The sequence below is a fragment of the Dysidea avara genome, chromosome 10 (genome assembly GCF_963678975.1).
Source record: "Dysidea avara chromosome 10, odDysAvar1.4, whole genome shotgun sequence".
NCBI classification, from domain to species: Eukaryota; Metazoa; Porifera; class Demospongiae; order Dictyoceratida; family Dysideidae; genus Dysidea; species Dysidea avara.
The window spans coordinates 29,039,220-29,055,242 of NC_089281.1; the positions used below are offsets into that span (position 1 = coordinate 29,039,220).

Sequence of the window (16,023 nt, forward strand, 5' to 3'; positions counted from 1 at the left end):
TACTCTAATAGAGCAGTCAGGCATTCTAATAGAGCAGTCACACTACCCTTAACTCTAATACTAGAATAGACAGATACTATACTATAACGTTTTTGACTTGTCCTTGATTAGCTATGTAGCTAGCTATTAGTAATGCTTCTGTTGCCAGTAAGTAACTTCAGTACAGTATATGTATGTAGCATTGATCACTAGCCTAATGATCAGATATACCATAGCTTTAAACTTTCCTAACAATTCAGATGTAGTCCTCTAATGATTAGTCTAGTAACTCTTCTAGTGGATCTAAACTTGGACTTCCTTATCACTGATCACTGATATACTGACTAGAAATCCGGTAACATTTGGTGAGCTCAAACTTCAACTTTTCCATGGTTACATAATTACAAGTATGGTCCTAAATTAGCAAGTGCATGACATCCCTTAGTTTAAAAATTAACTTAGCTTTCCCACATGATCACTGAAAAACACTAGCTTGGAGCACTCAACAACTCAACTCAAAACTTTGACAGCTACTTTACTCAAGGTTTACTGTATAGAAGGCTGGAAATGCATGCATATATAGTTGGCTAAGACTTCACATTTGAAAGAGTTTCTGATGATGTGTTAATATAGTTTTGGATTATTATTAGCTAGCTAATTAATAATAATTTCCTGACATAGCTAATGAAACATTTCATTTGTAAAGCAAAAGTAGCTACATGAGCAGACCTTTTCTTAGTGTTAGCTACACATTGTTGTGCTCAGCAGTGTAGCTAGCCATCAACAATTTTCCTGGTGCATTTTGCAGAAGCATAATTAACTACTTATGCTATAAGAATGTTGGTTAAGCTTGGTTGTAAACTCAATATGAAATGGGTAAATTTAGCAAAATTAATAACATTACAGTATTACTGGTGTATATGTAAGAGTCTATGATAGTCCTGAAGTCCTGATCATCCGCCCGCCCGCATCCTTTTGTTGGCTAGGGAGTGACCAGAAACTAAGGTATGACTTGGAGTGGCCTTAGCTACAAAGTTTACTTACTAGTCTAAGATTACTTAAAAGGGGGGGGGGGGGGGGGGAATTAACAGTTAAAGGCAGTTGAAGTTAGGTTGGTGAGGGATCTTTGAACACTTTGAGCATGGACATAGAAATGAAAAAGAGCAGGTGTTGTTGGAGGTGAAATTGGCAGTGAAATGATTCCACAGATAATCTAAAAGTTTGGCCTTTATCTTGAGTGGGTTGTCCTGGTAGTTGATAACGGGAAGGGCATTCCAGATGCGAGGAAGCCGGTTAAAATAAAAGTTACTAGTGGAATTGTCAGGTGATCTTGTTTGGAGTAGCTTGTTTCCAGAAGCTATAGACGTGTGTGACCAGTTGCAAATTAATGAAATTATTGATGTCAAATCCATTGTGGGGGTTGTGGAGATTTTTAAGAAAGAACATCACATCATTTACATCAAGAATGTACATCAGGGGTAGCATATGGAGATTAATTATGGGGTGCCATTTGTCTCAAAAACCCAAAATTGAGATTTAAACCAAATATCGTCGATATTTACGGTGGGGACTATTCTACGGAACGGAATGATGGACTAAACCACGGAACGGAACGCTTTCTAAAATTGAAGCTTGCAACTTACCATTGCTGAAAGTTCCCTTATAAGTTAGTAGTGGCATCTCCAGTGGGTGATTAAACATAAGATAAAAAGAATTAACGGATCGATTGTGGGTTTTTGTTGGCATTAGTAACGAAGTATTATTGTGGGATGAGCTGTATCAGTGATGTTCATCCATTGTAATTGTAATTGTAATTGTAATTGTAATATTTAAACAGGGATTCCACTCAGTGAAAAACACTGATTTTCAGTGGAGCCCTGCGAAACAAGCATACATACATACATACACAAATACATATATACATACATACATACATACATAAACATACAACACAAAAGGGTATACAAAGAACAGTACACAAAACTACACAGATACAATCAACTAAATTTATCATGATATAACCGTACAAATTTAGATAAGTTGGTTGCTTCAGTAACAGTTGATGGTAAACTGTTCCATATCATAGCTCCCCTGTAATAAAAACTTCTTTTCCCATAATTGTTGTTTACTCTAGGAACAAAGAGTCTATTAATGTTTCGACCAATATGACCTGTGATGTCTCTGGAATAGTGAAATATATTGTGGAGATACGAAGGTAGCTTCTGGTGAATAGATTTAAAGATCTGTATAGCTGTATGAAACTTACGACGTTCCACCAAAGTAAAGGAAAACTTGCTCTGGTACAATGCTGGCAATTTTTTCATAAACTTAGAGTGAGTTCTTTCAATCAGTGCAGTAAACTTAGCGGTGGTGGGGCACCACACAACATCACAGTAATCAAACAATGGTAGGACAAAAGCTGAATAAAGCAAACATAGCACTGCAGGTGTCAAAGTTCCATACCGAAAGATTGATGAGAGTCTTGATCTAGCTCTAGAGGCTATATTAGTGATATGTAAGGACCACGATAATGTGGGATCAATTATAACACCCAAATATCGAACAGAGTCAACTTGGCTTAAAGCCATACCCCCAATTGAGACATTAAAACTTTTGCCCGAAATTCTTTGCCGACTTCCAATGAGCATGGCAGTTGACTTCACAACATTAAGACATAAATGAGAACTACTGATCCACCGAGCTATCTTGTCCAAATCAGATTGAACTTGTGCTTCCACAACACCCAAGTCTGAATGGCTATAATGTAACTCAGCATCATCAGCGTACAGGTCCATAGTAGAGTAATCAACGACAGATGGCAAATCATTGATGTATAAAGCAAAAAGCAATGGACCTAAAACAGATCCTTGGGGCACACCAATTGTAACAGTGCCCCAGTCTGATGTGTTACCATTAAACACCAGACGTTGTTGTCGATTTAACAGATAGTCACATAACAGGGCATAAGACGCTCCGTGAAAACCATAACACTGCAACTTAGAGCACAGAATCGCATGATCAACAGTATCAAAGGCCTGTTGATCATCCATACGGAAGGGAACTTTATGTGAGCTGTTTTTCTTATTTAGACTTTAGAAAACAGTCTGGGCCGGTCTTTCAAGTCATAAGTCAGTGTATAAATAAAGCAAGCAGGAAGATACTGGTAACAGGAAAGAGCCAGCTGAATTAAAACTTGAAGAATTTGTGCAGTGTGTGAGGAGCAAATATTTTGGCAGACCGAAAGGAGGGTATATTCTGCAAACATCACTGAAGTGTATGCATGGAGTTATTTATATATTAACAGCTGGTGCAGTGGACTAATGCCGTATTCAATAGTGAGCTGATTTTATCTGTTGCACAATTCAAGGATGCTAGCCTTGAATCAGGCTAAATGCCAAAACTCCAAGATCAGCCAAATCTCTATTATAAGCCGCATGTGAAACCATGCCCGTAGCCACCAGGCAAACGTGATTTGGACCAGGATGTGTGTGTAATTTCAAGGTATCTAGTCAGACCTGAAATGGAACACTCACATTAATTACATACCACCTAGAATCCTAGGATTTCTTAAGTGTAACATTTCACATGCTTCACTTCAAACAAAACAAGTTAAATTTGTTCGTCTATTTTCAAGTGATTCCCAGTCCAGTTGGTCCATGAAATTACAATGGGATCACATGTATTTGTTACAGTGCGGGCTGTCCTGTGTTGGATGTACTCTAGAGTTGAGATTTCAAGGTAGACTCACTGCCAATGTACTGACACTAGTACTATTGTAGCATGTTTAAGTGGAGGACTAATGAAATAGTAATGCTAGATTATTTATGTATACAAATTTTTCATAATGAAATTGATATCCCATTTTGATTTGTACTTCCACTTTGCAACATATTCAAGAACAAGAAGCTACCACACTTAATCTCCAACCACTGTCATTAATTAACCAAGATCTCACTAGTCTGTAATTCACCTTACTGTAGTGATTTTATTGATTCATCTGTATGTTCCTTTGAAGTTGTACCAAGAGTTCATAATAAGGTGGAGAGTGTCTAACTTGAACGCATTCACCAAACACCCTGCTTAAAGTAACACCTCGGCCTTATTTCAGAACAAAGGCTTTACCTTCTTCAGCAACACTAATCAACAGTTTTCTATCCCCCAGTAGAGGTGTTGATTTGATGAAAGGTGAACTTTACGCAGGGTGTTTGTACAGGCCATACTGAGAGTTAGACACTCTCCCCCATACAAATCAGTATTACGAACTCTTGGTTATACAGTATAGGTAAACAAAGATAAGTTTCTCTCCCATCTTATTCTAGGATTTCTATTGACAAGGAAAATTCAATTATTTGTATACAGGCTGACGCTCAAAATTGAGAAAATATAAAGAAAGTGAATTAATATTATACAGTCAGTTTGCTTTTGGATATTTAATGTCTCCAACCACAACAAAAATTCGATGAATCCATGCATCTCATCACTGGTCGTCTGAACATTCTGAAAGTGATACCTCATTCAATCAACCATATATTCTGTTTATTAGACTGAATAAAGTCATGATTACCTAAACAATCAATTAATGTTTTATAATTATCCTATTCCATTTTCCTGGAGGTTCCACTGATAAAATGCAATTTCAGCAATGCCGATAGCAGCTAGCCAAGCTGCAAGTTGATTCAGAAAGCATTCCATTCTGTAAAATAGACCCCATCCAGAATTCAACTCAGTACTCAGGCTGAGATATCTGACAATAGTCCACTACTCTGTTAATGAATCATTGATGTTCACACAATATAGCCTCCTTGAGGTATCTGAATGTTTGCTCCTCACACACTGCACAAAATTCCTTTAGATTCTGCTTAGACTGAGTTGATTCAGCTTGTCACCATACTTGTTTCCTTTGTAGTGTAGCTATACACATACTGATTTATGCCGATTAGAAAGGCTGGGCCTCAGACTGTACATTCTAAAGTCAAGTAAGTAAAAATAACTCACATACTAGTAAAAACAAGTCATGCATTAGTTCCCTACTTGATATATCCGAAGATGAACACACTGAGTCAGCTATTCCCAGAATTAGTATTTCGTTACTAATGACAACCAACAAGAACCCACAATCGATCCTTAAATTCGTTTTATCTTTCTTGGGGTAACGTTTGATTACCTGCTGGAAGTGCCACTGATAACTTGTACAGCAATGGTAAGCTGCAAGCTTCAATCTGAGAAAGCATTCCGTTCCGCAGTTTAGTCCATCATTCCGTTCCGTTCCGTTCCGTAGAATAGACCCCACCGATATTTACTAAACATCGACGACATTTAGCTAAATATCGACGACATTTGCTAAACATCGACGACATTTAGCTAAATATCGACGACATTTACTAAACATCGACGACATTTGCTAAACATTGATGACATTTGCTAAACATCGACGATATTCAGCAACTCAGCTGCTTTCGCGTTTTAATTTTCTGCGGATCCTTTCATTATAGGCGCGTACAATACTAATAATTGCTGATTAGCTGCTTGCGACTGTAGATGAATCATCTGTGGTACTACATGACTCATTAGGCATTCGGACCTCCTTTAATGCTGCGCATCTGTTAAGGTTAATGTTGCTGTGTTGGCGACGAGTTGGACTGAGAGGAAGGAACTCATCTGTGAGGGTAAGAGGTATGGGGTTAGCCTCTAAAGCTGTAAATGTGACAGCATGTACACTGCACGTTTTTCGCTTTTCAATGTTCCAGTGACAGAACTCAGTCTGGCAGAGACAGACTCTCACGTGAACGAGGGTCTAGAGACTCTATAGCATACAGGATTTGTGCACAATGACAGCTACATACTTTAATTTGTGCATGCGTGGTGTATGTTGGGTTGCCTTGTGTGGCCAGACCAATTCGGTAGGGAGAAGAAGGGATCTAGTACAGTTCAAATCTTGGTTTATACTGGTCATGACACTACCCATTTTACATGTAGTGTTATTACATGGCAATTAAATTAGTTGTTTCATGGGCTTGACTGACCCAAGTGAATAACCACCTAACATATATTCAAAACCTAGCTCAAAAATGCACTATATGTATATGGCTGTAAATGAGTTGCTGTCTCATTGATACCATACCCCATTCTTGTATTTTGTTTTTACACTTCTATATGTCAACTTAAAAATGTGTATGCATCACTTCTTGTACTTTACCTACACTGCTGTACCATACGCAAGGAAATTTTGATGCAAGAAAAATTTGACGAATTCACATTTCAGCAGATTTGATGAATAAAATGTTGTCGAAATCAAAAAATTATAGACAAAACCTGTATTTTTAAAGACATTTGACGAACTTAAGTTTGATGAATTTAATTGATTCGTCAATTTTGTTAAATTTTTCTATGTCAAAATTTCCTTGCGTATCGTATGCAAGATGACTAATGTACTGTGAATGCTAGCTAGCTATTGGCCTTCTTATTCCAAAGATACCTATCTGTACATGTCTTAATACGTTACAACAGACAGTCATCTGCAAATTAGGTGACAAGTAGATTTAATACAGCTGGGAAAGTCATTTATAAAAACAAGAACAGTAAGGGGCCCAATACAGAACACTGAGGTACTCCACTGGTAACGTTGACAGCTTCTGAAATAGAACCATCACAAAAAACTTACTATTTACGGTTGGCTAAAAAAGACCAAATACAGTTAATTGTCTCTCTGGTAATTCCATAGTACCTTAACTTTAACAGTAAGAGTTTGTGGGAAACCTTGTCGAATGCCTTGCTGAAATCCAGCAGTATACAATCAGTTTGTGCTTTGTCATTTAAACTGGATGCTAAGTCATGGACAGTTAATAGTAGTTGAAGATCAGCAGAATGTTTTTGGTGGAAACCAAACTGATTGGTTGAGAGGATATTGTTACATTCTAAATGCCTTATCACATGCAATTAAATAATGTGCTTGAGAGCTGACTGTTTTATTAGAATTGTGACTGCTGTATTAGAGTAAGCGACTGCTCTATTAGAGTATATCAAATCAGCCAAAAACTGTAAAAATAAGAGTACTGTGCATTTGATATCAAATGCAGCATTATGCATAGTGTGTTCATGTTTTGCTGCACGTATTTCTTACATTCACATTGCTTTAAAATCTTGTATTATTTGCTGGCATAATACTTGATGCTTTTGCTAGCCTGTTAATATACAATCATGCCCACATAATTGGCACAAGCACATTAATTTTTAAAAGATATTAGTGTTTATAAAATACAAGTGCACCTGTAGCTTATAGCAGTACCTTCCTATTGTAGTTACTACACAGTAAAAAGAAAGTGTTCGAGCACCCCTACATCTATTCTTAGATGACCTTTTGTAATAAAGCAAATCTTATCTGTGCTTGGCAGCTACTGAGTTACACATGTGTACAGTACTTATGTATTTTGTACTGATATTAAACATTAACATGTTTAACCTTTTATTAATTAAATAGTATGAAGTATGCAACCATTGAAATCACTACAGCAGATCTTTGGTGACAATCAATTTCACCACTTCCAAAGTTTCTCAAGTAGTGGAACAAAGAATTAAGCATATTACTAAATGGTGCAGTGTCAGTGTAGGATTCTACTCCACTGTATTTGCTTCATATGTAGGTCTACCTAGTATGCAGTTGCTCATCAACTCGCTATCGATGATCCACAGTCAGAGCTCAGAAACGTACTGTTTTGGGTTTCTTTTGTGATTTGTCAGAATGTCCACATCAAGTTTGTGAGTGTATACCAGGAGACAACTAAAAAGGAAAGAAAACAAAAAAAACATAATATAGTGAGGCTAGACTTTAGTGACATCACACAATGCACATGTGTGTTTTTCAGTTTGCTGTACAGATGTAAAAAAATACACTATAGCTGTTTGAAATTACAGCTGTTGATTTACACACAATATGTCTCATGTTCTGAGGTGTTTACAAATTGTTGACTCTTAAAACTGGAAAAAACTGTGATGATTTATTGCCATTGACTTTGAAAATTGTAGCAGCCTGCTGCTGAGTACTGACATGGTAGCAAAAGGTAGAAGCAGTACTTTCCAAGTATTAATTAAATATGAACTGTTTATAAAAATTTCATACTTTCATTGACATATAAGTGAACCAGAAGATGTACAACACACTCATGTGAGCTCATAGGATTTGTACAGAGTAATAAAGCTACTTTAGAAGGGTTTCAATAAAAACTGGTTGACCTCGCTGAACCCCAGGAAATTGGAGACGTCATCAAGTGATAAAGAGCTTACTGCATGAAATGGCAACAATGGAAGAGATCAGCACTGTCAATTTTATTTATTAAAGCTTTACAATACAAGTGTTGAAGAAGGTCTATAGGATTCCTGATCCTACCAACCTGTTCAAAGAAAGTATGTTTGAAAAGGTAAAGAAAGCAATTGTATTCAAGGTCTCCACAATCCAGTAAACCTAGGCTAAGCAGCAGTATAGTTTAAAAGTCAAAAATAATTATACAATTAACACAAATTCTTATTGAAGACACTTAAAGAGTGTCATACCTCCTCTGCAGATCTGTGTGGGTATTCTTCTCCAGGAAATGTTTGACAAACTGCTTCTGGTGCTTTCTCAGGTACCCAAAAATGATTAGACATAATCTCAGGTTATGATGCACTACCCCCCTATATAAAACCTTGTAAATGTGCAAATGATAGATGACTAAGGTCACATTAATTTTTGTTGTAAAAGCTAAGCAATTTGTATTTGCATAGCTAGTTGGTCCACTTGGACAACATGGTCCAGGTCCACCACCATATTCCAAGACTGAAATTATACATAGCTGTGCTTAGTAACCACACACAGCCATTTTCCATATACCAGTTAAGGTTAAGGTGTATATTTTTAATGTATGGGAGTAAAAACCTCCACAAATTACAAAATGTGTTGTAGAGTTTCAACAACTATGTTGTGGTAGTAATACAACACTGCAAAACAACATCTGTTCTTGGGAGTGTGGTACTGTGGTCCACAATAGTGATGATTTCCCAAAATACTCCTCAGCCAGACTCACAAATTACTGAAGCTGGATTCTTATAATTTCAACATAAGTAACTACAGAATGAAAATAGATCTTATTTTTAAAGTTAATGTTTGTGAAGATGTTTTATTGGGCCATTATTACTTTCTTCAGCTATATGAAGGCTTGTATCTTCATTACTGGGAAAAACATGCCAAAAATGCTTCCACAGGCCCAAATAAAATTTAACACACAGTATCAATATGCCCCAGAAATGTAGAGTCTACATCTTTTGCAGTATCGTGCAGCAGAATAACATGATAGCTGAGTGAGAGCAGAGGCTCCAACCTTGGATCTTTCTTGGGAGTGAGATTTTTCATAAAGGTGAACAGTGGAGATGTAGTCCAAGCATGCAATTCAACAAAGTTAAATTATAACCAGTACTTCAGGATTTCATGACATAATAGCATGGCCTCCTTGTACTAGTTATATTTGAAAGTGTTTGCACATAGTTACATCATTGAGAAGCTGTGTATTACTAGCTAAAAGTGTAAAATATTAATAGCTGGTGTGTGTGTATGTGTTTGTGTGCTACTGTACATTACAACTGTGGCAATTCATTACAATTTCTATTACAAACATGACGCTCATGTGATCAGCTGGAGTACACACTTCTACAAGATGTCTTGCCAGCTCAACTATCTAGCTTCTAACCATGTCCACACAGGTTGTAGCTATCTTGTAGCAACCAACCGCCTGGATTCCCAGTGACCTTTCAAAGTTCCAGTACACTGTTTGCTGTCCTTATACAACTCTCCTCAGTTGTGGAACCAGTCAACCGCCATTGAGAACTCTGACCACCAAACTAAAGTTTTAACGAGAGATCACCACGTGACTGCTGAAATCCTTGCACATGCCACAACCTTTTTTAGCCTCAGGGAGCCTTCAGTGAAGCATAGTCAGCAATAGAAAATTCTGGGAGTGAGCATCAATTTTAGGCATGAGAATGTTGGGCATGATTGAAGGCCAAATTATGAGAATCACACCTAAGGCATGAGAGTTGGAGCCTCTGTGAGAGCGAGGTACAACTGACTTACCAGTGTTGCTACTAGTGGTGTGCGATATAGGATATTTTCATATCACAATTATTACACACAATTATCACAATACAATATATATCACGATATACAAACTCATCACTCAGCTTGTGTACATGTACTTACACCGATGACACTTGTAGTACTAATGTACTAGAAGTACAATACAACATGGTACATCACTAGCATACAACATTACAAGTTCTTTTATCAAAAAATATTACAGTGTACAATGACATCTTGGGTACAGTTTTCTCTAAAATCTATACTTCGGCTTATATCGCGATATAAAGATTCTATATCGTATCACGATATAAAAAAATTATCATGATATTTCGATATATATCACATATCGCACATTACTAGTTGCTACTACAACTTGCCTGCCTCAAACTACAGTATATCTCATTCGCTTTAAATTTTTCACACTGATACAGTAGATAGGCATTCATTGACACAAACTGGAATCATTTTGCGCTTTGTAATTCAACTGTACAGCCTCTGACTCACACATTGCTCTACAGGACTAAGGGACCTGTGAAATAACCTTGAAATCTCCCTTATCTGGACCTCTTTTATCCAGGCCCAGACAGTCCAAATTAGTCACATGCATGTGGCCTGTAGTCTATTGAAAATAAGATGTTTACATGTTAGATGGCTTGTTGATTCTAACTACCACTTGGTTGCTGGTGATAAAAAATTTACAACCCAGGGGAGTGACCACGAATGCTCTGTAGTGACTTCCCCTTCTACCCACTAAAATGTATAGTAGCAATAGTAACATTGCAGAACAGTTAGCTTTACTATATTAGCTAGTTACAGATACTTCTGAGACAAGGACAGTATACCAGACTACCTGGATAAGAGAGGTTCCACTGTACCTGCTTTAAAATAAATTATACCGATGACTCTATAGTAAATAAAATTCTTCAATTATCCCTGTTGCCTCTCTATAATGTTGATGATTCTATCAGAGTAATTTAATATTGACTGCTCTACTAGAGTATCTTGATCTAAGTTACCAATATTAAAATTCCTTGAGGGTGAATTAAAAGCATTCAACCAATAATGCACAACTGACAATCAAGCTTAACAAGTTGCTCTACCTTTGAGTTGGGAGACCAGGCAGCAAATTTCTGGAACTACCCTTGTGTGTAGCTAGTTGACAAGTTGAAATGATCTCAGAATTTCATCTTTGCAGGCAAGTCCATATTATATCGTTTGGTTGGGAAATTTGACTAAATAAAAAGTACCAGTCTGACAAGAGCACTCAAATTGTGGCCTGCTGAGATTCATATGAATATTACAACAAGCAATTTTATTAGTTTAATTTTGTGTATTGATCTGTTATGCACCTATCAATGTAATCCCCGACTACCACTAATATGGGCTGAGGTGGGGAAGGTGGGAATTTGCATCACTGAAAATTACAATTCCCCACCTAGTAGGGACGTACTGGCAATGCAAACCACGACCAAGTCTCAACTTGTAACCCCCGGGAATACCGGGGCTAGGAGGGGATTTGTACAGTTGTATGGCGTTGGTCTAGTGATGAGTTAGTTCAAGTGGATTCTAGTACGAACGTAGTAGCTAGCACCCGAGACACTCCTTCCTAATTAAACTGAAAGCACACACTTTTGCTGTCTGAAGATAGATCCCACTGTTGGAGAAATTTAGCGATCAATTCCCCCACCATCCCCTACCCTCAGCCCGTATCAGTGGTAGTCGGGAATTACATTGATAGGTGCATTACAGTCCTGTAAAGTATTAATAAACAACTAAATAAAACACTACTTGATTCATGCAACTAAATAATTATACTCAGCCGAATTATACTCCCAGTGACAGCGGACAGCATTATATTCAATAATGCTGTCACCGAGCGTATTGGCACCCAGTGATGAAAAGTGAAATACGTGCAGTTTACAAGTTGTCACATTTACAATTGAAATCCATACCTCACATCCTTAGTCACAGATGAAATCAGTTCCTCTCGTCGCCGATGACAGCAACATTGATCTTAATAAACGCGCAGCAATTATTTCCATTAAAGGTCGTGGACTCATCCGAATGAAAACAAGCCTAATGAGTCACGCATAGCACCACAGATGGTTCATCTACAGTCACAAGCAGCTAATCAGCAATTAGTATTTACAAGTATAAGCGCCCATAATATTATTATACTGAAGGATTCGCAGAAAATTAAAACGTAAAAACAGATGAATTGTTAAATATCGTCGATGTTTAGCAAATGTCATCAATGTTTAGTAAATGTCGTCGATGTTTAGTAAATATCGTAGATGTTTAGTAAATGTCATCGATGTTTAGTAAATATCATCGATGTTTAGCAAAAGTCGTCGATGTTTAGCAAAAGTCGTCGATGTTTAGCAAATGTCGTCGATGTTTAGCTAAATGTCGTCGATATTTAGCAAATGTCGTCGATGTTTAGTAAATATCGACGATATTTAGTTTAGATCTCAATTTTTGGGGTTTTGAGACAAATGGCACCCCATAATTAATAAGACGAGACTTGTAGTCAGTAGAGTAATCATTTAGAATGTATTTAGTTGCACGCCTCTGAACACGTTCGAGTTGCTGAATGTGCTTAATTAGGTGGGGTTTCCAGATGACCGAGCAGTAGAAAAACTGGGATCTAACAAGAGAGGTATATAGTCGAGATTTGGCTTGGACATAATTTTGTAGGGAGAAAGATCTTCTTAGAAGTCCAAGTACCTGATAGGATTTGGAGATAATGTGGTTATAGTGAGCATCCCATGACAGGTCGCTTGATAACATAATTCCTAGATCTTTGTATGTATCAACACAAGAAATCTGGGAGGTGCCTATATTGTAAGATGTTGGAGATTTCCTTTTAAAAGATAGCAGAAAGATTTTTGATAGACCGAATAGAAGATTCCAGTGGGTACTCCAAAAGTTTAAATTATTTAGGTCTTCTTGAAGTTTAAGTGAATCTAGTGGTGAGGAGATAGTTTTGATGCATTTGGTGTCGTCTGCAAATAGAAACAATAGACAAAATTTAATGATGTCCGGATATACGAGCAATCATAATTAATAGATGACCTTTGTCAGTTGGTCCCTATCGAGGGGTCCGTAACGCAGTACTTAGATTTGAGATTTGAGAAATCTTAAGAAAGATTCAAGATTTTGACTGAGATTTGAAAAGATTTTAAAATTTCAGTTAAGATTTGAAATACTTTTAAATACTATGTTGTAGTGTTGTGGAGCCGTGTTCTGTGCCTGGTATGAGTCGAGGTACGAGTCTACTGAAGAGGCTACTCTTTAGCTATTGCAATACTGCATACTACCAGCAATAGAGCTTAGTATATGTGGCTAATTTGCCTAGTTAAATTGGCGGCTTTGCCCGCTGACACGTAGCAAGTTAGCCTATAGCTAATGGAACTGTTCCCAATGCATCTATACAGTTACCTCACATAGTAAGTAATCATGACTAAGAGCTAGCTCTCCTTGTAGTGATCTCAGTAGTGATGAGAAAATGCCTAGATCTTGAGTTGTAAATACTTCATTTGTACTGAGCAACCAAGATAGTGACATAGCAAACTACTTCAGTGCTGGTCACTGTAGCTAAAGCATCCAATCGAATCAAATAGCCCTGCATGCACACATAAGCTCAGTAAATCTCACACTAGAGTTGGCAAAGCTTAATTATACTATTATTAACTACTACTTTGCCCTAGATTTTCATGCCGCACATGTATAGCTGTATTATAGTACTGTATGCATCAAATAATATGTCTAAAATCATCATGTTTTGCCATGTCCATGCAAGTTGTGTACATTTTAGCTATATCATTATTTAGACATCTCTTGCAACTGCTGACAGTTGGACTGCATAATTGTCTCGATAATTGTGTACAGGAACTTCAGCATATCAATGGTGTAGGTGACTTCAGCAAATGTGGAATATACCACACAATTAGATTTTACACATAGATTCCACACTTATATATAATATAACTTATAGTGCAACTGTCTTTGAGACTGTCTACCTGAGTTAGCAAAGTGATATGGACGTTGATCCATTGAGATATAAATGATTAGCTAGCATGCTTGTTAAAGTTTGTGCGTGTATTGTAAATTGTATGTATATACATACGTACATGAACTCAGCTAAGCGAAGGCATCAGATGCGTTCATGCATTTCAAGGTATCAGGTATCAGATGGTATCAGATGCGTTCATGCGTTCAGCGCAAGTATATCAACTTCCAAACTGGTAGTGGATAGTTCCTGAGGTTGCTGCTCCATCTCCTGTTATCTTTCACTAAACAATAATAGATGAGATAGTAATTTAATCTGCTCGAATCTGTTCAGCTAAGAGTGTGATATCATTTGGACACATTACTTGCTGGCATGGTAGAGTTAAGCTTACACATTACATAGTGCATGTTGCTACATAGCTAATTATAATTGGACTAAGCTTTCATACCTGAGCTTAATGTTGTGGGATGCTGGCACAAGATACCAGTGCAGGAATATTCAAAAGCATGCAAATTCTTTGTAACCAAAACCTTAAGATTTCAGAGACTCCAGCCAGCCGTGTTGTGACTTGATCCACAGCCACATACAATCAAGACATGTACCTATGGTTATGGAGCCATAGCAGGGATTATTAGTCTTCTCTGTATTCTTCTTGCCAGCATGTCTCTGACTCCCTAAACTGACAAAGGCTTTCAGTAGCCTTCACAGCTGAGGTCCCATATGAGTGGGATAACAAATTAAACTACATAGCAAATATCACTACTCATATCACTAAAAGCAGGGGTCCCACATGTGTAGCTAAACTTTTCATTTGCTGCATGAATGTTGGCTAGTCTATATCGAGGTCTATACTATATCTAGAATATAGAGATTGAGATGTGCTGATTATAATTACTGCATGATGATTTTCAAGAATGTGAATATTGACGAGACGTGCTAGCTACTCCTGATTTAGCTAAAGAGCTCACTAAAGAGATGTAGCTGTTAGCTATTGGAGTTTTATCTTGGCTATTATGTCAGGAGCAATATGAATCCGTACATGCACCATGCTCACTCTTTTCACAGGTGTGAATTCAGTATGTAGACTCACCTAACAAAGATCCGAGTCAGGGTCACTAACTAGCTTGTCCCAACGAGTTCGTCAAGTAGCTAAAGGCGTTGCGAAGAAGAAACAACCTCGGGCGGAACAACTGGCTATATCTCTGGCAATATACGTAGACTGCAAGAACCCAATAATCACACAGTACACGTGGACGAACAGGCCTAGGTGCAAGAATACCGCGTGTTAACAAGCAAGAGCTTGAGTAAAATATCCAAACGTTTACTGAAATTTACTAACAAGAAGATTAAGATTTGATTGTGGTAGTCTCAGATTCAAAGATTTCAGCGAGATTTTAAAGATTGTAAAAGATTGTCACGAAGATTAGGAAGATTTTAAAGATTCCATGGATTTTAATGGATTTTGCAGATTTCACAGAGATTCAGAGATTTGAGAAGATTCTTGTAGATTGCATGGGGATTCCAAGAGATTTGAATCTCGGATAAGTTAGATTTAAAGCGTGGCGGACCCCTCGGTCCCTATAGAATTCGTACTTGCCCAGTAAAGAGTATGAAAGTTTTAAGAAATTTTCGAGAAACTTTTTGGAAGTGATTTATAAATCAAGAAGGTTTTTAGAAAGTTTCGAGAAATCGTACAACTTTTGAGAAAGTTTTGGGAAATTTTCGAGAAAATTTTGAGAAACGGGCTCGGAAACGGAAAACTTTTGAGAAATTTCCGGGAAATTTTCGAGAGATATCCATGACTGAAATCAACACTACCTTGTACTTAATACGTAGATATTACATACATGTACTAAAATAATCAGTGCTAGCTAGCTCAGTATAGGGTTACGTGAAAAATGAAAAACAACTTGAAATCCCCGACCTT

At 37.3% G+C, this 16,023-nt stretch overlaps 2 protein-coding genes across 2 annotated transcripts in view; both read right to left on the reverse strand.

The window, feature by feature from the left end:
• Nucleotides 1-3,029, reverse strand: part of LOC136236891 (ATP-binding cassette sub-family C member 4-like) — a 30,837-nt gene extending 27,808 nt beyond the window's left edge. The window contains exon 1 of the mRNA XM_066027121.1: nt 2,109-3,029. Coding sequence (XP_065883193.1) covers nt 2,109-3,029 — 921 coding nt within the window. The remainder of the gene's footprint in view (nt 1-2,108) is intronic.
• LOC136268429 (ATP-binding cassette sub-family C member 4-like) overlaps nt 1-16,023 on the reverse strand; it is a 73,804-nt gene that overhangs the window by 23,592 nt on the left and 34,189 nt on the right. The window lies entirely within an intron of this gene.